The sequence below is a fragment of the Vidua macroura genome, chromosome 6 (genome assembly GCF_024509145.1).
Source record: "Vidua macroura isolate BioBank_ID:100142 chromosome 6, ASM2450914v1, whole genome shotgun sequence".
NCBI lineage: Eukaryota > Metazoa > Chordata > Aves > Passeriformes > Viduidae > Vidua > Vidua macroura.
In genome coordinates this window covers 38,436,655-38,460,240 of record NC_071576.1, presented here as the reverse complement: position 1 = coordinate 38,460,240, position 23,586 = coordinate 38,436,655, and the positions used below count along the sequence as shown (strand labels likewise).

Genomic DNA, 23,586 nt, shown 5'->3' with positions numbered 1-23,586 from the left:
CCCAAAGCCACTGCTCTCAGAGCATCAAAAGGCAACTGCTCCCTCTGCCCAAGCAAAGAGCCCACACTAGCCCATGTTGGGGGTGCCTGTCAGGTCAGGCATTGCCAGCTTGCCCTGAGACACAGAAAACAGGAAACAGAAACCACCAAACTGGAATCCATTTAATGCTACTTTCTTTACAACAGCCTCCAGCAGTCCTCTACTACTTCTGAAACAAAGATGGTATATTTACTAATGGTTACTTGATGGCTTTTTCTTTTCCCACAAACTGGCCAAATCTTTTTGAACTCAAACTGTTAGCACCCACAACTGAGGAAGAACTTGTCACAAAGCTAAGCAAAGCTTAGACTTGTTCAATCTGCTATCTTGTACTTTAACCAAGCACGCCCAATTCCAAGTATCAATGAAAACAATGAACAGTCATTCCCTACTTGTCACACAGTTTTACCCACCTTTATTATTTCAGTTGGGAACAGATGCCAGAGTGGATGAATCCCAGCCTACTTACATGGTTTCTTGAAAGAAGCTTTTCCCTTACCTTTCTTTGACTGGCCTGATGCGTGTGTCATTCCCAGTGCCACTACCTGAGCTGCAGCTCTTCCAAATACTACCATCCATATCCCAGGTACTGACAGAAATCTTGCAAATGTGATCTCCTTTGCCTCCACAAAGCCTTCTAGATCACTGAGGAGATGTGGCCTCCCCTCCCTTTGACTCTTTACCCCCACAGATCCAGCCCCAAAAATTCCGTTTACCAAGTGAAATAATTTGGATGACAGCAAAAAGAGGGTTAAAGACATTTATAAAAAGTTTTATTTACAGACCATTGCCTAAGCATGAAACTCTCCAAATGACAGAAGTCACAATTTCTGTAACCTATGTGTACAAAGTGCACGTCTTTCCCCTTTCTTCTCTCTGCAGCAGCAGATGGAGGTAGGGGAGTATCTCTTTTTCTTTATACCTTTCTACCCCCAAAACACTGGGAGTAACAGCTGGGTCAGACTGAAGGGGACAAGACCTGTTGATAACTGGGCTATCCACCAGGCAGACTACGAATCATAGTTTAGAAGAAAGTAAGGTTAAGAAAAGCAACTCTTTGTTTACTTGTTCAGTCTGCCCAGTGGATTCTCTGCAGAACAAGAACATAAGATCAAAGCCCCAGGGAATGGGAAAGAAAGGTTATTCAGCTATTCATTAAATTTATTCACAGACTCAATTCAACCACTTCAGGTTTCTCAGGTACATTTGACTCAGTTTCTATTCGCAACCCTGTTGCTCTGGGTTCAAACACAGGCTCCAAAACTGAATCTGATTATCCCAGTGGGAGACAACTCCTATACTCCCCAAGCAGTTAGTTGCATAAGCTCACATACAGCCCCACACTATCTGTGTCAGGCAGGGATGAAAGGTTTTGGACAGCAAATGAAAACAGTGCCAACAGCAGCCCATTGCACGGGACGAGCTACTCAATCTGATTCCTCTTGGAAACAGCCTCAAGAGAGAATCTCCTGCAGTACCACCCTCCCTTGCACTCTCTGGTGGCAGGCAGAGGCGCTCTGCCAGCACTGTGCTGACCTGACAAGTAACAGGACCCAGCAAGGAGTGTATGGTTAAGAGCCAGGAAAGCTACACAATCACCTCGCTAGGCTACAAAGCACCAGCGTGAATGCGAGTGGCAAGGAGGAGCAGTGGCAGGTACAGGAGTTTACTGTGTGGAAATTCAACACACAGATGCCAATACAGAAAAGCGAACAGAATGGACACTGGACTCCGAACTCGAGGAAGACTCACTTCAAGGAGCTGATGTGTAATACATCCTCTATCAGTATGAGGCACTGCACAGGCTACACACCAGACACAGGCTCCATTTGAGAGCTCTCATTCAGAGAAGGAAATGCTGCAGAGTGCTGGGCCTAGGTGTAGCTTCCTTATTACTTGGATCACATCTGTTCTGAGACACTGCTTTGCTCATATCAAGGCATGATCTTATTCTCTGAAGAATTCCTCTTTCTCAGAGTGACAGAATCAACTAGATTGAAAAAGACCATTGAGATCATTGAGTCCAACCTATATGACCTAATATCAATATGTCAACTAGACCATGGCACTAAGTGCCACATCCAGTCTTTTCTTAAACACCTCTGGGATGGTGACTCCACCACGTCCCTGGGCAGCTCGTTCCAATGCCCAACCATTCTTTCTGTGAAGAATTTTTTCTTAATGTTCAGCCTTAACTCCCCCCAGTGCAGCTTAAGACTGTGTCTTCCTGTCCTGTCACTGCTTGCCTGGGAGAAGAGACCAACCCCCTCCTGGCTACAACCTCCTTCCAGGGAGTTGTACAGAGTTCCTCTTCCCCAGATGTCAAACAGCTCTGAAACCACCCAATCCAGGTAATAGCACTACGACTCACCTTGCAGTGGCAAGGTTCTTTTGCAGGGAAAGTTTTAAGTGCCTTTCAAGTGTATCTGTTCTTGTGCTACAGTTGACCTTTATTTTGTTTCCATACCACATAAGCATTACCTTGATTTACCCGAAGCATTTCCTTCTTCCTCAGCCTAGCCTAATGCAAGAAATACTGAGTTTTCCCTGTTCTCTCGTAGGATGGGTACTCTATTTTTGACATTGTAGCAGCTTCCTTCTTATATCCTACTCTAATTTGAATTAATCAGCATACATCACTACCAAGTACTATTGCTGAGAAAGGATGCTCACTATTTCTGAGATGTGCAGATGCCGATTCCTACATCAATGCATCAACTCGTGCGCACTGAGCCATTGTTAGAAAAGAAAGATACACCTGGGAGTGAGCAAGTTGACAGAGTGTTCTTGCCCACTTTAATGTGGGCAGATTTTGGGCATGGCTGAGAAGAGATGTATTTAGCTCTCTGGAGACCAGAAAGCCAAATATTCCCAAGCACAAGTAATGCAGTGCCCTTCTGTGGCAGCCACTGGAATTACAGAGTTATATGAGACCCTGGATTTTCTGTTGCAGATCCCAAGTTCCAGTCCCTCTGTGACAGCAGTTCCTACTCTTCTGGTCACCTCTTCAGCACTCTCTCTCTTCACTTGCAAGGTACTTGTCTCTGGCTGTAGGAGAAAGTAAAAGAGAGAATTTGGCCTTGACCTCCCTTGTCATTCTGAAAAGTTGGCAGAACACGTGACCAGCTCCTTGGCTCCTGGGATCTGGAGCATTGCAGGCAGATGACTGGACCTGCTTGCTCTCCTGCTCTAGCCCATACCCTCACCAGATGGGAAAACCTGGCTGTGAGCCCACTCTCTGGAAGGAGAAGCAGCCTCACAAGAGCAAATGCACCAACAACTGTGCTCCATGACAGCTCCAGCAGCAGGGCACCGCTCTCCACCGGACAACAGAGCTAACAGCGTGTTACACAAAATCCAAACAACCGGCAGGCAGACCACTGCCATATTTCTGGGCTATTGGAATTACACTTAGGAGCCTTACATGTCCCTCCACAAGGAAGTCCATTTTGTTCATTAAAATGGTGGAAGCAAAGATTGAGCCTTGTTAGCTTCCAGAACCAGGTAGTTTAAGCCAGATCACACTAGGAAGTACTCACAATCACAAACTCTTCCCAGAGATCTCTGAAGTGGGGAGACCTGTCACTTTGGCTCGTTTATACAGTTCTTCAGAGCATGGCTCTTCTGCTCCCTCATGTTTGCGTTTTGGAGAAGCCTGGTCTGCTTGAGACAGCCTCACTGCTGTAGAAGGAAGAAGAGTCACTGCAATGGTTCTCCTGTGTTTAGATGGCCTCACAAGTACACCCAGGCCTAACCTGCCACAGAGCTGGGAGAAAGAAGACTGCACAAGCACAAAGGCATTTGGTCACGCCTCTCTGAAAACTTTTACCAAAAACTCTTTGTTAAAAGCAGAATTAAGTCATCCCGAACAAACACAAAAGTATTCTCCTTTGACAGAGGACAGTTTAATTATACCTGATTAACCCTATAGCGATCTGCACTTTTCCTTTAAGTGGTTGCATATGATCCCATACAGGCAACAAAAGATTCACATTAATGAACTCTTATTCTTCAGCCGTTTTAGACATGAAGGCTCACTGGGGACTTCTGAAGAAGGTGTAAAGGAATGTAAATGTTTTCCTAGCCTCTTAAACACAGCCTCTTCTTATTAGAAAAGGATCTTCTCCTGCCTATAACCTTTAATGTCACATGAAAATCAAAAGCACACAAATAGATCCAACTCACCTGTACTGGTGCTGCAGCCCTGCCCTGAAGCCGAGTCTGTGACCGGGCCACTGAGATCTTCCACACAAGGGACGGATGCCAGTAAACCTAGAGAACGGCAAGAGGATCTTAGTTAAGAAACAAAACACACCTGGGCTAGGAGAAGCTTTTCACAGAAATACCTTAGTGATCACCAACCAGCACATCCATATCCCAAAGCAGGAAGAGTTCAGAGCTGCACTGACCTAGTGATGACTACAGACACACACCATGATCCAGTTGTGCATTTATTTAGAATACACTGCTAAGTTTTCTTACAAAGTGAAGAATGGACCATTGGTGTATAGATGATGCCATGTTATCAGCAGCTCTCAGACCTAAACACTCCACTCTTAACTGTCTGAGAACATAATGGAGCTCTCCCTGGAAACCAATTGAGCAGATTTGGCAGGCACTGCTTCCTCTTGCAAGGACAGGCCAGAGAGACAAGTAATACATATTTTAAATCATGACCTTTCCTCCCAGCATTTTATCTCCTATTAAAGACACAAACTTTTGCAATTGCTGGTACTTACAGAGGCCCCTATAGCGTGACAGCTGCTGGTAGATCTGCTTCATGCGCTCGATGTTCAGTCGGCTGGTCTCTGCGTGGTTCACCATGGGTTTGGGGTAGTCCACCCCAATGATGCACTTGGCTGCCTTCTGCACAGACTCTGGGGCATTCCATGGTTCGTAGATATATCGTGAAGGGAAACCCTTTAATTTGGGCAGATACCTCCTGCAACACAAGTAAAAAGCAGCATAACACACAAAGCACACAGAGAGTGTTGTGCACCTGTGAGCCACTGATTGACTTCAGCTTACAGATGCAGAAACAAAGATCAGCTCCAGTTAACATCACTTACTTCACGTAGTCACCACTGGGGTCTGTGCGACGTCCGAAGCCCACAGGACAGTAACAGTGGAAGAACTGCTGGAAGAATGCGCTGCACGAGAGCCACATCCAGCTGCCCGCATTCACGCTGAAATCTGCATCCAGCAACAGTTCATCAAACACCTGCAGCAAGTGGAGGAAAAGGCACTGAGACCTTCCCTGGGGAGGACTTTGTGGCAGTAGGACCCAAGATGCTATTTCAAATGGCAGGCACTGAGCTATGAGAACAGAGCAGTAGCACAGAACTGATCTGCTGGCTGAAGTCAGTTGGCTGGTCAATGCATCTCACTTCCTGACACTTTCACTTAGAGAGGCATGGTCAGCTCACAGCTGATAAAGTGCTGGCTTATCTCTCATGCAGCTACAGACTAAATCACTACCTAGTGCTGCAGCAAGCTCTGGGTATTGATCCTAGCCTGGCAGGCATAATGAGTGTAAAGCACCAACCTTGGGAAGGAGATGATGCTGCACACAAAAACGTGCACCAAAGCAAGAAGAAAGAACCCGTCTGAAGGTCACAGAGCACACTACCACTGAGAGGCAGAAAGGTTTCAGCAGTAACTCACTCACATCCATGCGCAGATGCTGCACTTTAGCAGCACTTTGAATTATACTCTTTGTCAGCTTTGTGACTAGATGCCCCTGCCTCCACTCTTTGTGTAGGGCAGTATGTACACTGGGTAGGTTCAAGCTGTCTGTCCTTTCAGATGGCCCAAGAGGAGGGTCTTTTACCTCTTTCCTTGAGAGACTCTAGACTCAGATTTCACAGTCATGGAGCGCTCCCTGACCGGCACGGTGATGGATTTTATAATGAGGAAAAAGGTCAGGTTAAGAAGTGACATTAAACTTGCAAAGAAAACAGATGGACTGAGAGAATTTTTACAACCCCCCGCCCCCCCAAAAAACCTAAAAGGCCCCCAAAACCCTAGTCTGTATTTACCAGTGGGTCCCAAACACATTTAGTTATGGTTACTTGAGGCTTGTGACAGTCGGAGCCTTGAGGCAGAAGGCAGAAAGAAGTCAGGCTGTTGGCTGGCCAAAAGCCTGCTAGCAAATCCTCTCTTCCATGCACCTTTTACACATGAAGCAAAAGCCATACCTGTGTGCCCATCCTTGCAGCAAATGCCAGAGAGACTATGTTTTCCTTATGGCCTCCTGCAAATATCTGAAAATGCCAGGACTCACCCTGACTCCTGACTCCCAGCTGATCCAGAGGTCACCCCTGGTCAGGAAGCAGGCCACTGCATGTCTGGCCAGATGGTGGATCCACCCTTCTTGTCTCAGTTGGGTCATGATTGCATCAATCCAAGGGAAGCCTGTCTTGCCCTCTGCCCACTTTGCCAAGGCTTCAGGGTTCCTGTCCCAGGGGATTTGTATGCAGATGGGATTCCCCTCCATGCGATCAAACTTTGGGTTGTTGGTGGCTGCTGTGTAGAAGAACTCTCGCCACAGAAGCTGTCCGTACAGAGAGAGGGGGGGTGTGCTGTTCCGCTTCACCTGTGGAGGGGACACGGGTGCTCACAAGCACAGAAGGACTGGCTTCATGAAGCTGAGCTGTGAGGCACCCAAGCACTTACATACATTTCCCAAGTCAGCTACTGACCACTGCCATAAAGGAGCTCAATGCTGGAGCTCACCCCTTATCAGAAAGCCCAGATGGTAAAGTCAGAGCACTGACAGAGGTCACTCAGTACAATGAGAAGTGACTGGAACAATGTAAAACTAACAGTAAATGGCTCTACATGGCTCAGTCCAAACTGAAGAATAAGGTACCACTAGATTCACAGCCTGTGTGAGTACATACAGTAGAATTACTTTCTTACCCAAAAGCCTCCTCTTTAGTAGCAATGAGCTCAGTCCAACAATTAAACGCTAGGGAGGCAACTTATCTTTTGCACCAATTCTGGCACACTGTCTGGCAACCAGCATCATGCTATATATGCTCAAACCCCACCTGCCCTCCAGGTGAACATTTTGCCTTACCTTCTTATACAGCTCCCAGAGACGATAGTAAAACAAGCGGCAGGACAAGCAGCCAAAACGCAGGTAGGGACTGAGTCCTGTAGGGCTGGCCAGCAATGAATTGGCATTCATCCTTGGTCTTTCATAATTTGCAACCCATGCCTAGACAGAGTCAGGAGAAATGAGCCAAAAACCCCTTGTATTTGTGGGACACTGCTAAAGGCAAGCCTCTGTGCAGGTGGTGAGGCCACTCACATCTGACAGCACAGTCTCTTCCATTTACTTCCAACCACTGCTGGCAGAGATGTCCAGCAAGCAATCCCAATCCCATGCCCCATTCAAGAAATGCAAAACCTTTGCTCCAGGGTTTAAGCCAGTCAGTTATTTTGCCCAAGAGGATTAATTTGCTTTGCATACAGGAGCTAACAACCTGGAGGGTTCCTAGGGATACAAGCTAACACAACTGTTTATGTCCAGGTATGTCTATCTCATTTCACACACTGAACAAGTAAACCGGGGAAATTCAGACCCTTTTGTGGAGCATTATGTTGATAATTTATTCCCTCTTCAGCACAAGTATTTATGCTTTGATTTCCACAACTGACATCAACCCACCCAGCTTGATGGATTAAAGAAGTACAAAATGGTTAAAACTGAATCATGCTTTGGCAGCTGGGTCACTTTGAAATTGTTTGCCTTGTGCACAATAATCAAGAACACCAGCCCCATTGAAAAAAAATCTAAATATTGCAACAAGGGGCTCAAGGAATGCCAGCCAGTGAGACACTCTATTAAGAAGCTGATGCACAAGGGGAAGGCATTCTTTTATACGCATGTACTTGCACTAATACCTAAGGTAAAGATAAAAAGAGATGGTGTGCAGCAGGGACTGAACAACTTAACAGAAGAATTTCCAAGTTTGCACTCCTCTAAAGGAAACTGAGAAGTAGAAACAAGGAAAAGAGTCCAATGTGCTTCAAAGAGAAGCATAAATAACATACTGCTCTAAATTTTTGGACCCGAGGAAGCCCATGAGCTCCCTGCTCTACACAAATCCTAAGATCACAGGAGTACACCAACAATAGTATACACTCCTTTCCAAAGGTGAATGCTATGACCACTGCTAGGAAGAGCAGGGAATGGGCTAATAGGCAACACTACATTTTTCATTTGGAGGCATAGTTTGCAGACACTATTTAAATAAGGGGTTACCTTTCTTTCCAAGTGTTTATCCAGCCGTGCCAAAGCTTCTGTCTCCCCTCCCTGCCAAACTGCAGGGGCAAGACCATCTGTAGGAAAGCCTGAGAGAAAGAAATTTGTAAGATTTGAAGCTATGCCTAGACAAAGGGCATAGATACAGGATTATGCACTAACAACAGCAAGACAGTACATATTACAGCTGCCTAACGTGGCTTACTTGCTGCTCTAATCCTTGTACAGCAGGCAAATCACGTAGGATATAGGGAGAACCTGCTCATGACACTGCACTTCAAGGGCCTCTCCCTGCAATGCTACAGGAAGCCTTATGGTGATTTTCCCCATTGCTCACAGCCAGCGCTCTCTCTGGTGTGTCAGCACTACCCACAGGGCTCTGCTCCAAAGGCCAGAGCAGCTGGCAATGAAACATCTGCTTCACAGCTCTGCCTTACAAAACACCTTGCCATTGACATCAGCAGCTCACTAGATAGCCCAGCTACTCCTGGTGTGGCTCCTATTCTGCTGAGGCTGGTGCTGGGGAAGGCACTGGATTAGTGCAAAAGAACCACTGCAAAGGGGGAAGCAATAATGCAGTGCCCTGGGCAGAAAAAGGAGCCTCCCCTGGCAGCAAGCAGAGCAATGTAAGGATACAGATAATCTCACATTTGGCCAGATAATAAAGAAAGTAGATCCATGCAGGACTGCAGCCCTTAGGATACTCCTGTTGTGAAGCCCCATGCTTTTACATGACTGTTGAAACTGTGCCTTAAGGTATCAGGAGATACTTCCTATAAAGCTGGTATGGAGCCTCCAGTCACAGACACAGACAGTAAGTACTCTGCATTAGTCCTTTCTTCCCTTGCATTTAGATTCACTTCCCTGATGTAGGTCTTGCATTCCTCATGCCTCAGCTATTCATTCTCCTTCTTCAAGTCTTACAGGACTGTAAGGCACAGCAGGATGAGTGAAAGAAATTTTTGTAATATCTTTTGTCTTGCTAAGTTCCCAAATTGGTGCCACTTGGCAATGACGGAATGAAATTATCTAAGCCTGGTACACAGTTAGTTTACCTCTTCAGGTCTGTTACACAACATGCCTGAGACTGCAGTAGGAGGAAAGCAGCTGGTGAGGACATGAGATCCTAGTACAGAGGTTACATGCTCAGTATAGCAGAGAACACAATGACAGATGTAGAGCACTTCAGAGCAGTGCTAAAGGGGATGCTGGGCATCCACAGCAGTGCAAGGGACGCCAGTGTGTTATCACAAGGTCTGGCACTTGCTGAAAAAACTAGACTGTGCTATGGCTAGAGGCAGCCCATGTCAGGTGAGAACATGTGCCAGCCACGGGAAACAGTTCCACTAGATCCTATTTCAGCTGGTAGTAGTCCTTGCCTTCACTCTTGACACATACCCAGCTCTTCCAGGGATGGGACCCCATAGACATCGTCATGGTTTTCCTGGATGTCCACTTTACATGTTTCCATCTGCTGACTTATTACAGTGCTCACTGGCTTCTTTGGGAGCTCCATACGGCTAATGATGGCCTGGAAGCGCTTGTAGGTGAGGGGTGGCTTGTGGCCATTCAGCTCAATTATTCTGGAGATAAAATAAACAAGGTGAAACAACACAGCCTCACTACCACAGACAACACAAGGAAATGACATCCAAACTGGACCCTGCTATCTCTGCTCAGGATAGCCTTTCACTCTGGATTCAGAAATCCTTATAGAGTTACATTTCATTTGATGCATCCCTCAAAGGGATATTAAAATCAACCAAACAAAATTCTAAAATACATCAGAAGACAAAACATCATATACTTCCTCATCTCCATAGGGAAAAAAAAAAAACCCTCAAAACAGCTCCAGCTGAATCAAGCTGAGCATCACATCTCTCTCCTGGAGCTCCTCACCAGACCCCTGTATGAAATATGTGATTACTGCCTTTCTGTCTCCCTAAGGTGGCAAATCCTAGACCTGCATCTGGTTCCCCTGACATCTTGTGATATCCTAATCTGATTGACCGTACTTCCTTCATGTCTGACAGAGAAGACTCAGCCTGTTAGTGACCCCTCCTCCACCTGTCTTGGTTGAGACAAATCCCAGTTTGCATCATTCCTCTCTCCCTGTGATTAGAGAGATCACTATCCTCCTCCATGCCATAAGGTCACGAGCAGCCCTGTCTCATGGTATTGGCCCGTGTCAGATCACACTGTAGAAAAAGACAGTCAAGGTTCCCCATTCCTCTACTTCACCGAGCATCCACAGCCTGCTGGGGCCACACAGTCTTGTTTTTCCTGTGACAGAGAGCTTTGAGAAGCCCCCATGCCAAGGTAAACTTCTCCAGGCTGAAAAATGTCATTTTAACCCTTCTCCTGTAGGAGTGGAAGGAGTTAACAACAAAGCCGACAGCACAGGGATCGCCAGCATTACATAAAGCTGAGACAGGCAACCCCAGAGCTCACACAGGAGCTGCAGCACAGCAGCCTTCCCCACCCATTACAATCAACAGCTTATGCAAGGGGCCGGTCTTAAAGCCGAGTGTTCCGGCGGGCGCCATGTGCCGCCCCTTCCCCCGGGGCCGCACGTGTGGCGGGGCGGAGCGACACGCCGGCGCCGGGCGCTCCCGCACGTGTGCTCCGCGGTGACCCGGCTTCCCCGCCGCACCGGCAGCGGCCCCAAGCCCTCCCACACACCCCGGCCGAGGGAAGCGGAGCCTTTCCTACGGGCAGCACGGCTGAACAGATTGAAAATGAAACCTCCTGCAGTTTCCTCCCGGTTTTCTGCTTTTAAGTTGTAAACACTGGGAGATAACGACATCAACGAACAGGGCAAGGAGGGAGGGAAGGCCATCGGGATGTGCACAGACTGCAAAGTACTGTACATTTTTAGTGCCAGGCTAAAACAGACGTGGCCACGGTGTGGGCAGAGCACTCTGACATAGACATAGCCACAGAGGCAGACATATTTGCATTTGCCTTACAGCCAACACGTTCTGTCCCGCATCACCACACCTGAGCACATCTCCTCTGCTTTCCTGCATGCACTTTTTTGCTATCTGTCTCCATGTTCCACCCCAGAGATGGAAAGAAATGACAGCTCTCATGAATACTACTCACCACACTCTTCTCTGTGGCTGCTTTGTGAGTCCCTAAACAAGACCAGCCAAAGATCCCCAGAAAATCAGTGTTTCCATTGGATGAGAAGTGAGGCATTTCCAGCTACAGCACTCTAGAGAGGCTCACTTGTTTCCATAGAAATTCAGAGCTCAGAAGAGAAAATGTGACAAAGCTGCACCGTGTTTGTCCCGAGGTGCTTGTGATGGAGGCAGGGAAGCTTCTTCCACACTGCCTCTTTTCTCAGTCCTGCTAAAGCTGCCGTTCAGTCTGAGATCCACACTATTGTACACGATCCAAGGCTAAAGCTTCTGTGGACAGCTAGCTACATGAAGCAAATCACTGTGACTAGCAGATGGATGCTAGTGTCTGTACTTGATATCCTCAAGGATGTGAATATGAGTGAAGTTACCTAGTGCCACTCCTGAATTCCTAAAGAGTTATTGGATCTGGGACACAAATATTTTAAGATAGGACTAGGACAAGTTGCACATTTCACAGCACCTGACACTGGCATTATGCACTAAATCTGGACCTTTCACAATACTGCCAGGAAAAGAAGTATTGAATATTGGATATTGCACAATATGGGATATTCTACTACACTTACTGGGTATTGTATGCAGCCTTCTGTACAAAAAATTGTACAGGAAACTCCCCAAGCAGGAGTCCTTTCCTTCCTCATACTGACCTAATCCAGGCCATACACTTTCAGAAGACTTTCAATGACAAAAAAAAGGAGGTCCCTCCCCAGGATTTAATACCCCCACTTACCCATCTCCCCCAGCCCAATTTGCCATATGCAGCAGTTGTTCTAGTTTTCTTGAAGTGGAACAGAGAATCACTGTATTCATTGCACAGAACCTAACCTTAGTGAGCATACCCAAAACTGGCTGTGCTACCAAACTAGCAATATGCTGCCCAGCACTATCTGACAGTAGTACCTTGATGCCAGAAGTTATGAAGGTCTATTTGACCATCAGTCACACTTCACCTCAGGAGAGTAGGCAACCCAAACCTGACCAAACAATTCCAACATTGCTATGGTTATAAGGTATCCTACAGTCAGTCACCTGTGACAGCAGAGTGTCTGCAGACTCAAACTCACGCCCTCACAGGTGTCAGCTTCTGAATCATCTCCATAGCAGTGGAGCTTAGGAAATGGGCTAATGGGCTTAGGAAAGCTGCTGGCCTCAAACACCTGACACCTCAGCTCACTTGCAAATGACAAGGCTGGGTTCTAGCAAGGGACTGAATGTGCTCCCCCGCTTCCTTGCGGGAGGAAGAGCTGGCTGCCAGCACTCAGGCCGCCCAAAGCACCCCAGCACCAATTCACATGGTCTGTTTTGTTAGCCTTGCCAGCTTATGCAATTGCTCTGATCCAAATTCCCACTCCAGAGAGCTCATGGAGGGCTCTGTCTACATAGAACAAAGGGCATTTCTACAGATTTGGAGAGGAGATGGAGAGATAACCAACTGATCTGTCCATCCAACAGATGCTGAACAAAGAACAAGCAATTCACCTTCCCCAGAAACACATACTGAGAAAATGAGAGATGAAGAAGTGACTTGATGACAGGTTGGGTATTGGCAGTGGGGGAAAACACCTGACACCAGAGCACCATGCAGGACAGGAGAGGATAACAAGATGTGGCAGGCAGAAGTTTGAGTAAACCTTCTTAGAAATAACCCACCTTTTTGACATAGTGTACTGAACTGCAGAAGCACCAAGGCATACATGCTTCCCCATGCTTGGTTCCTTTAAGTTAGCACGTGCTTCTATGAGAACATATTCTACTGTCATTTCAGCCTTAGGCTAGAGTATTTGAGGAAAAGGTGATTCTGATGCATGCTACAAACACACAAGATCACAGTGTTCTTTTCTGACCTAAACCACTCCCGCTGAACAACCCAGCCTGCCTGGGATTACAGAACCCACAGTGCTGACCAGAAGTAAACACGCTACAAAGGATTTAGATCCTAAGGGGGAGAAAACAGGCAGATCCAGGGAAGAGACAAAACAACCTGTCATCTAGAAGTTGTCAGACAGAATAACTGTCAAGTAAAGGCTTATGAGCAGGCTAAGCTGATACCCAAGAGATTATCTTTTCTGTGTGACTTCTACAATCTGAACATTGCTTATCTTGACTGGGAATTCCCAGATTTTCTTAGGAGTATTTACCAGCACTGATATTCACTTTCTACACCCCTCTCCTTGTTCTGGGAAAGAGGAGGTGAAAGATGCTCTCATAATCACACAGCTATGGTGGCAATGCCAACAAGGGGCACATTGTAATCTTCCTACTGGGTAAAGCTGGTCAAATTCACAAGTTAACTGAACAGGCTCTTGGCAAATGTTTAAAAGAAGCTGGTGAAGGTGGTACCAGGAATACACTGCAGGGGACAAGAGAAGTGTTGGATTCATTTATGTAGGAGTGAAAGATTAGTCTAAATTGTTTGAAACCAGGCTGACAATCTTGTCAGAAACCTGATTAAAGAAAGATGAGAAGAAGGATGCCACCACCAGGTATTATTACCACCTGCTAAGTATGCAGGAAAAACATTAGGGTGAGCAAGGGACAACACATACCAAGAATTAGAAGCTGAAGGGAGAGATAGTCTGAGACTTCCAGGAGAAATACAGTATCAAAAACTTATTACCACCTGCTGAGAAATCTCAGAGATGCAAAGAACCAAGAAATGTCAGACTAACTGGAGACTTCAAGTACATCCACACAGACTGGGTATCTATCACACCCCATCACCTGCCAAAACCCAGTTTTCTAGTTGCCATAAATGACTGCTCCATGAAACAAGAAATCAAGAACTCACAAGAAGTGTTAATTCATGATTTAGTCTTAGACAGTGCTAAGGTATAGCTGAAAATGTTAGTTATCACTTGCCTGCTCTAACTGTGACTTTAGCATGCATCAATTTAGCACCCTTCCAGAAGCAACAATATCATACAGATGTGAAAAACTATTTCAGAAAAATCACAAGAGTCAAAACAATTAAAGAATAGCATCAGCTAAGACAGAGGCAGAATCTTTTGTAAAAATGAAGACAAAGACAGAAACCCACCAAATTTTTGTAGGTTAAATTAAAAACCACAGCCTTCTTGCATCTCCTAATCAAAATGAAAGATTGAGAAACCTTTTAAAAAAGTGTAAGTAATAAAAAAACCCAACCAAAACCATCCTGTTTACAGACACTCCAAGATATTTATAGGCCCAAGAGGTGATCAACTCATTAAAGAAAGGAGACTGTAAGACCACAAGAAAATCCCAGCATATATTTTTGCAGGCATATTCACTATGGAGGTATCTAGGGAGGTTATGACTTGGTTTTTTTAAAGAAAATGTTATCAGATGCTGTGACAGATTGGGAGACCAGGAAGAAGTGCCACAAAACAATGCTATGCTTGAAAAGCTTGCCAGGGCCACCAAATATTCACCCAGAAATTGTAAAGGACGTCATGAAATACACAAGCTAATAGCTGCTTGCTGCATGTAATATAAAACTGTCCAAATACTATGGGGAAAAAAGGAAAGTAAATACCAGTCCAGATTTTAAAAGCATTTCAGGGGCATCAGAGGGACAAATGAATAGACTGATATGAACATTAGGCTGATGGATAGAAAACACTAATGGAAACAGTGAATGCATGGATATATGCAATATATTGGAAGGTTAATTTGGCCTTGGTAAAAGGAAGTTGTGCCTGAAAATCTATTAGAGACATCTGAGCCTGGGGCAAGGGAGATTTAGTTGATATATCCTATGTGAATTTTGAGAAGCCATCTGACTAGATCCCTCACTGAAAAAATTTAAAGAAACCACAATAATTTGCAGTAAAGGGAAAGGTCCATGCAGACAAAATTCTTTGATTTACAGAATTAGAGAAGAAATCTATTTTTCCAACAGGAAGAGAAATCCTATACAGAGCTGAGCTACAGCTTTTGCTGCTCAATATTTTTTACAAAATATCTGTGAAGGGACAAAAAAGAGTATGATGATAAAGTTTACTGACGTAGTAAGCTATCTGGGATAGCTGAAGATAAAAGGCAATTAAAAAATTTCCCTATATACCACATAACCAGCTGCCAAAAATATCAGATGAAATTGCAGTGCTGGTCATGTTGTTTCTCCATATGCAATCTTAAAGTTATTTATACAGTAGCAGCCTCTCAAATAGCTATGACCATTCTGGAAGGAAGCCCTGAGACATCAGTTTAATGTTTAGCAGCACTCAGAAAAAAACCAGAAATAATGCTACTGTTAGGAAAAGACAGGACACATTATAGCACTCTAAAAATCCATGTTGCTTCTACATTTCACGCACTCGTCATTTTCACCACTGCTCTCCACCTCTAGAAATACCTGGAAATATAAAGAAAGGTAATAAACCAAGAGATTTAGAACAGATTCCACCTGAAACTCTCCGCTTTGGAAAATACATAGGTGACATGAAGAAGAATGTGATGGCTATTGACATTGGAGGGTGAGGATGTAATAAACATGGTCTTCTAATGCAGAATTAGAAAGCAGCACCTGTTCAGGAGACAGGTTCAAGTATCCTCCTCGCTCCAGAGACAAGCATTTCCACACATGTGCTAACTGCAAAGCTCCCTCACACAGGAAATTACAGATGTTAAAGATTTATAGGAGAAAATCCACATTCAGCATTACTAGCACAAGCGTTACTGGCACATTACTCACATCAGAAAGAAAAGGGAAAAAAAAAGGGGAAAAATAAAAAAAAGCAAGCAACCTGTAAGAATAGTACTAAAACACTATACTGATTTTGAAGTCGAGCATACCTGAGAATCTTAGCTGAAAGACTGTCACCATAATTTAAAATCACATGTATATAGAGGGATTATACATATAAGTAAATATATAAAAACTCAACATCAAAACAACAAACACAGCAAACACTCAAAGACAAAGCATTCAGGTTTTAGAAAAAGGAAAGTTTGTTCCAATCTACCTTGTTTTACTTCTTCCAGCTGTCCTGACACATCCATCAATTAAAAGCTCTGCTTTCATAACCTGTTTGAGACAACAGCTCAACTACCTTTACTACAATGAAGCAAAAAAAAAAAAAAAAAACAACAAAAAAAGGCAGTCCATACATTGAGGACATGCTCAAGGAGAGCAATCAATAGGACACAGCTGAGCAAATTAAATTACACTCAAGTACAGAGTTTAATAAGCTTGAGGCAACACCTTTCTGTACATTCACGTCACTGTCAGCACTTGGACGTGTTCTAATCAAAAGTGGAGTGTGCCAAGTAATCCTTATAGGCTTGCTCAGGATGACAGTGATCAGTGTAATGGAAGAGACTGAAGTCTGAAGACACAACAATCCCAGCCTAGCCCTGACAGCACCTCTGCCCTTTCTCTCCCCTACCTGTCCAGGTCATAGAGGGTGTGGGAGTTCTCTATCACCACCTCCACACCAGCCTCCTTGGCCAGTTTGATGATAGCTGCATCCCTCTCCTTTCCAAACGGCTCCGAGTCATATTCAAAGGTGAGACGAGTGACTCCCCATTCCTGCAAGAAAAACAATACACCCAGCTGTCAAACAGAAGACTATTTCTAACCAGCACAATTACAGATGAAGATTTCAGAATTCCTGAGCAGTTTAAAGTTCTGGAAGCTTTGAGAATGTTCCTGTGAGGAACAGCAATCTGAATTTGAGATAAGCAAAGAAGCAACAATTTCATCAGCTCTAGCAAACATCAGATCTGCTATGCAAATTTGTAGATGTCAGGTTTAAAACACATCAGAGGTGGTTCAGTTCTTGTCTATTACTGTTCTTAGATTTCAGCTCAGTTCCTGAGCCTATCAATAACACGTTTTGTTGCACATGCTGTCCTGAGGTAACCTTACCATTCTCTTCCAGCATTTGCAAAAAAAGCATTTCAGAAAACTCTTTCAACAGAAGTTCTGCTCAACCCTTCGTGTTTTTATGTGGCAGCATTAAGTAAAACCAATACAGTCTAAATTTTTCCTGGTATCTCTTTAAAGACATCACACAATAGGAAACCAATGTCCATCCCAAACAGAAATAAACAGGAAATTGCAGGACATAGGACAGCAACTGAGTGAACCTTTCTGGTGTACACAGCAGAGTATGATACTGCAATTCAGATTTAAAGTCCTGCCTTTTTGGAGTTATTTTAGAATTGTAGAATTATAGAATGGTTGGAGCTGGAAGGAACCTTAAAGATCACTTAGTTCCAACCCCCCTAGTCAAGCCATGCACTTATTCTCATCTTCATACCTTTAATAGATCCCTTACAAATTACATGGCATAGGTCTTATGAAAGAGCACTCAGCCTCTTCCAGGCTTTTCTAGAGCACAGATTGTTCTCAATGTCTGTGGCCTAGTTTTCCTAAGAAAATGATTCCTATGAGAAGAGGTTTAATGGTTTCCACAGTGACCCTCCCAAGACATCCATCAAGCAGAGCAGCAGCCCACAGATTTGTTTAGCAAACACAACCAAAAATCTACAGACATTTAAAAAACACCCTTGCACAACTAAGAACCATATTCTCCAAGTGAGACAGTCTAAATCACCCCTGTATATACAGAAGACTTTTCTACCTGCAAAACAGAAGCAAAGCACAAAGAACAAATGTGGTTAGTTCCCTGAAGATCATTAAAAATAATGCCAAAGATGGGGAAGGGGATTTTGAAGCAGAAAACAACTGTACAATCCACCTACATGTCTGAACTTGCAGACTCAGCCCTAAACTTAATTTTAGGAAGGACAGAGTTATGTACCAATGAATGTATATCTTAAAGATATCCTCCACCCATTTTTTAAAGTAAGAACATGACAGCATCCATAACTCAGAGCAGGGATCAGACAGACATTCCAGGCCCTGCCCTGCTCCTATTTAACAGCTACATTTTAAACTTTTCTTTCTTCTATAAGAAAGCCAGAAGCAACTGGAAGGCTTGGAGAAGATGGATTTGGTCTCAAAGGAATACACATTACTACCTTGAAAGAATGGAATGGAATAAAAACCCGTTAGGCTTACAGGGATTTTAGGTAAGCAGCCAACACTTTAAATTCAGCTATTTCCTACAGTTTTGAGAAGGCCACTGCTCTATGTGATGCAGTAGTACACAGAAAGCAGAGCACAACCAACCAGAAAATCTGTTACCTGTATGACAGTAAATTGCTACAGATATACAAAAGAAAGGCCATGACTGATGACCTGCCTCTTAGTATCTAACCTAGAGCAAAGAAAAACTGTAGGGGAAAAAGCACCAAAGGGATTGTGACAACACTTCAGTGAACAGTGCACTTTTATAGAGGAGGTAAAACTACAAATGTTTATTCAGAAGAAGTGAGACAAAAAACTTCTGCAAAGGTTAACACATTGCTAACAAGTACACTTGTCATGGTATCCATGCACAACAGTGCCTGTTAATGACAACATAGCTCAGCTACTGGCAGAGAGAGCAGAAATTACATTAGGCCTAAGTATTGCAGTAGTAAATGTGACATAACTCTCCTCTTCACAAAAACCTGACAGCAAGGTACAAGCTGCTGCTAATTCTGTGTTCAGTGCAGCAGCTCTGGAGAGGCCTCAATCTCTACCAAAGCCATACATTTACCATGTCACAGCATCAACTTCCCTCTACTTTTTTCAGCTCTGTTACAGCACATCTGAGATATTCATCAGCTCACCTGCCCAGACAAAACAGACTGTAGCAAAAAGCAGTTCTGGCTGATTACACAATCAATCTCTTCCAACTTCAGACTCTGCCAACTAGTTTTTGTCCTTTAACCAAATCAGCATTTTTCTCTGATATATTTTTAATTATCCTGTGAATACCCTAAACTGAAGAGGGCATGAACTATTATTAGCTGGAACTTACTTGTAGATCAAAAGATAAAAATAATCCAGACTCTGAAAAGGCTAAAAGCAGCACATAGTTTGTGTCGTGTTAAGATGCAAAAATCAAAATAAGTATCCGTACCCCTTCTCATCTGCACAGTCCAGTTCCTCCCCAGTACTAACTGCCCTCCTCCAGAAAATACACATCAGAACCATTTACAGAAGGAGGGTACATATTCAAGTTCACCTCTCCTTCTGTGGCAGCTGGTCTATAGGATTTGGGGGACACTAGTTCTGTCAACCATACGTAAGGCACAGCCCACATAACACCCCCAACTCATATGACTATTAAGCGCCACTTTTTTTTCATTTCGTTTTGTAACACTATCAAATACATTGTCAAAAATCTTCAAAGACATTGGGACATCTTAGAGCAGGATGGAGAAGAATGACACTGTATGAGAAGCCCTGATATTCAAGGAGATGCTCTTGTTAGCCCTGACATTGGCAGCACTGACATACCACTTTAAAAATGTACCCCACTAATCCATTATTGATCACCAAGGTAACTGCATATTCCACATCCTAAACAGTACATCAGCAGGAAGCTTGCACCCAAGCTATATCCTGCTGCTGAGATGTTTAAACTGCAGTCTTGAACAGAAAAAGAAAATGAAGGTCAGCTAACATAAAAGCTCCTGAATTTTGAAATTTTAACACAAAATCCCACTTGCAATTCACATACAGATCAGTGTACTTCCTTCTGTTGTCTGTAAAGCAGTCTTCTAAAGTAAAAACTGCAATAAGCAAATAGCCACTAGGGAAGAAATTCTCAACAAAGAAAGGTCTGTGTGTCACAGTGCAGCCCTGTGAGAGGTGACTTAGAGGAACAAAGTTCAAGACCACCATCCAAAAAGAGAAGCTTCAGCACCCTGATAGTAGGTTACACCCTACAACTACATTTCTTTGCAAGTCTGAGTTCAGGTGCAGATCTGGCTCCCAAGGTGGTCCTTATAGATAGTAGTTAGTTAGTTGTAGTTAAGGAGGAAAGTTTGTTATAGTGAAGAAGTAGTTATAGTTAAAGAGATGCCGAGGGAATCACCAATCATTAGGGAGTGAAAGCAAGTTTAGCACCAGGTCACCAATTTTTCTTCATTATGCTCCAAAAAAATTTTTCTCTTACTTTAAAGAGTCTTGGGAAGACATCTGTTGGCTGCCCTCGCACGACAAACAAGCGAGAGTTCAGTTTCCTTAAACTGTTGTCCAGATCTTCCAGGGACTGGAGAAGAAATCTGCAGAGAAGGAACAACAGCAGTTAGTGTCAGTCAGATGGGTTACAGCTAAAAGGCAAATGAGAATTTGCATGGAACTCCAGCAAACCTGTATCACCAAAGGAAATTGGAAGTTTGGACAAGAACCAGAAAACAAGAATTCATATTTATTTCTGATCTAACAACTTTTACGAGATTGCAGCACCAGACAGCTTCCATTCACTCACATGTAACTTGTGCTTGTCCAGATCCAAGAGCCTCCCAGGATGTTCTTCTTACTGCAACCCACTTCCCACGTTCTCCCTCAGAGGTGGGATAACACCCTTGTCAATTCTTCTCTCCACATTACATGGAGAAAGCATAAATCATGTAATTCCCTACTGTGCATTTTTTCACAGGTTTTGGGACAAAAAGGGATTTTGCATGTGAAGCAGAAAAATTTTGATGCATTACTCCAAGGAAAGCAATGAAATACTGCAAGAACTGTGCAGATTTTACAGTTCTAGCTATAAATACACCATGTCACAGCAGAGAAATGTACTCTCCTAGCTCATCAGTATTACAAGACTGAGCACCAAGATCTCCTGAGGCAAGAATCATCTGTACATTGAATAATTGCAAAGAGAACTGCAATTCACCTTGCACCATGAAGGCACAGAGATGAGATCATACCAAGACATTCACCTATTTCCTCTCACCCCAAAACTCTAAAAAGCCATGTAAGTGCTTTCTGCATTTAACGGTATGTCTTACTAATCCCCCACTAAGCTATAAAACACCAAATGTATAATATTTGCTTTCCCAGTCACACATCACCCCATCTACATAGTAACTTCACTTTGTTTTATTTAACTCTGCAAAAGACACCAGCTCTAAAACATCAGTGTCCCCTCAGCACCTGGCACTGCTGGCAAACACACAACCCTTTGTAGGTGAGCCTGCCAACCCTTACCTTTCCCTCCATCCTCCATGCCCACTCTGCAGTGTGATCTGCCAGATCACACTGCCTCAACTCCCTAAAGGCCACCCACAGCTAAGGAAAGCCAAGCTACTGCAACTGCACTGCAAAGTGGCAACTTCTCTCTCCTCAGCTCCACTGCCCATAACCTGAACTGTGAGCTTCCAGATAGAACAAGTTTGCTCTGCACTTCTGGAGGGAGAAAAAGGTACAGGGTTCAAAGAAGGGCACTCTATCACAAGGGAGAACACCCAGAACCAGGTCCAGGTAACCTAAACAAACCACTCCCTGAGCCCCAGCCCACTTTCCATTTATTAAGTATGAGCATCAACTACTCAATACATTTGTGAGAACTAGGTAAAACATAAGCATTTGCCTTTGAAGAACAGAACTCTGAATACAAGTATTTGGATTTTAAAAATTAGCAAAACAAAACCAAGGCTCACGATGGGAATGAATGGAACTTTGGCCAACGTAACTTGCTAATATGCTTTTTGCCTAACAGCCAGTAGTGCTCATTTCTGACATCTGCAGTAGTTCCACACCTCCAGAAAATATGATTTTTAAAAACTTTGCTTGCTCATCTATTCCAGGATTACAACATAAAGAGGACTCCTAACTGTTTCCCTCCCTTCGCAATGTTGGTGGAAACAAACAAGGATTAAACAGATCAGGAATTAATCTGTTGTGGCACCACTTTGGTTCTTGCAAATGAGGACAGTCACCAACAACAGCAGCACGTGAAAGGCATTTCTGTCTGCTGCTGCCTGCAGAAAGTCTGGTCGACGGAAAGATCAATTTGGATTCCTATAACAGAATTCACAATTTTCTGCCCTTTGAATGACTACACTGAGGTAACTTCTGCACATTTACAATTCTTAAGCCATCCTCTGCTTTGGGATTCTAGAAACAAATAGATATGACCCATACAATCCCATTCCTTGAAGTGAAGCCAAGGTGCACAGCAGAAGCAATCAATTACAACTACAGTTACCCTAGTGCACAGCCACGTGACATTTCCAAGAGCTCTCAAAGCATCTTTACCCAGGTGGTTGTCTGTCGACTTCCTCTGAGGGGGTAGTGGGAGATCTGCTTCACTTATGCGCAGGGGAGTCTTACCCGGGAGAATCCCTATCTGGATTGGGCTTCCAAATGTTTAGGCTGCTGAGACCTGACACAACAGCATTATGTAATGTTGGCTACAGGTACGTGAGGTCTTGATCTTTGCACAGACATGACCCATGCTATACATTTTTCCATTTGCAGAAATGAGGAAAAGCCCGTTCAGCTTCATCTCTAGTTTCTTAGCAGCAGCCGATGTGTATTTCCCTAAAAGATCTGAGCGATGGGAGGAACGGAGCTGCGTGCGCACATGCCTAGGCGCGCCCGGCAGCCCAAGGGCAGAGGGGAGGCGTGGTGCAGCCACGAAGCTGAAGATTCTTTTCCCTCGTCTCTAAATTCAGGGAAAAGGGTTTCCCAAAGCTAAGTATCCATCGGTTGCTGCTCTCATACACTCGCCCCACTGTACAGTCTAATGACATTACATAAAGCTGAAGGCATCCTCCCACACAGTCAGGCAGCACCGCTGAGAAAACCGCGGCGAGGCCAAGCGGACAAGGCACAGCCGCTCTCCGGCGGGAGGGCCGGGGGGAGCAGTAAGTGAGCCCGACACGGAAGCGTGTGCGGCCCGACTGACACGGCCCACACCGCGTCCAGAGCGCTCCGGTGCCGCGGGAGCCTCCTCGTCCCGCACGGTCCCACCCGCGGCCCGCAGGCCCGGTGCCACTCACCGCCAGCGGTTGATGCCCACGGCGGAGGAGGCGGCGAACCAGGGATCCAGGATATAGATGCAGCGGAGGGACGTGGCGTCCCGCAGCGCTTCCTGCAGCGCCGGGTTGTCGTGGAGCCGCAGCCCGCGGCGGAACCAGTGCACAGAGCGGCACAGGGCCGGCGCCGGGCCCAGCGCGGCCGCCGCCGCCATCGCCGCCGCCCGAGCCGCGGTGCCCGCCCCGCCCCGCCCCGCCGCGTGATTGGCGCGCGCGGTGGCAGCCAATCGGCGGGGCGGGGCGGGCGGCGCGCCGGGG

General features: G+C 44.9%; 1 protein-coding gene across 2 annotated transcripts; it reads right to left on the bottom strand.

Moving 5' to 3' along the window:
• Positions 1-785: 785 nt before the first annotated feature.
• On the bottom strand, positions 786-23,496 carry CRY2 (cryptochrome circadian regulator 2). 2 transcript variants are annotated; one of them, XM_053980210.1, is made up of 12 exons: positions 23,293-23,496; positions 20,457-20,565; positions 16,827-16,969; positions 9,710-9,894; positions 8,312-8,400; positions 7,121-7,261; positions 6,323-6,634; positions 5,109-5,260; positions 4,779-4,981; positions 4,225-4,311; positions 3,579-3,720; positions 786-3,087 (listed from the first exon to the last, which is right to left on the bottom strand). In XM_053980210.1, the coding sequence occupies exons 1-11, from the start codon at positions 23,481-23,483 to the stop codon at positions 3,581-3,583; spliced, it is 1,752 nt and encodes a 583-aa protein (XP_053836185.1). In that variant the 5' UTR covers positions 23,484-23,496; the 3' UTR covers positions 786-3,087; positions 3,579-3,580. The 2 variants fall into 2 exon arrangements, with proteins under 2 accessions (XP_053836185.1, XP_053836186.1); XM_053980211.1 differs by having other exon boundaries at positions 3,579-3,717.
• Between the last annotated feature and the right edge of the window lie 90 nt (positions 23,497-23,586).

Coding starts and splice junctions, on each gene's coding strand:
- CRY2 (XM_053980210.1), bottom strand. CDS start 23,483: ATGGCGGCGGCGGCCGCGCTGGGCCCGGCGCCGGCCCTGTGCCGCTCT. Junction 7,262..8,311: donor ATAAACACTTGGAAAGAAAG/GTAACCCCTTAT, acceptor GACTCTGTCTAG/GCATGGGTTGCAAATTATGA. Junction 3,721..4,224: donor GGGCTGCAGCACCAGTACAG/GTGAGTTGGATC, acceptor TTCCTTCTACAG/CAGTGAGGCTGTCTCAAGCA.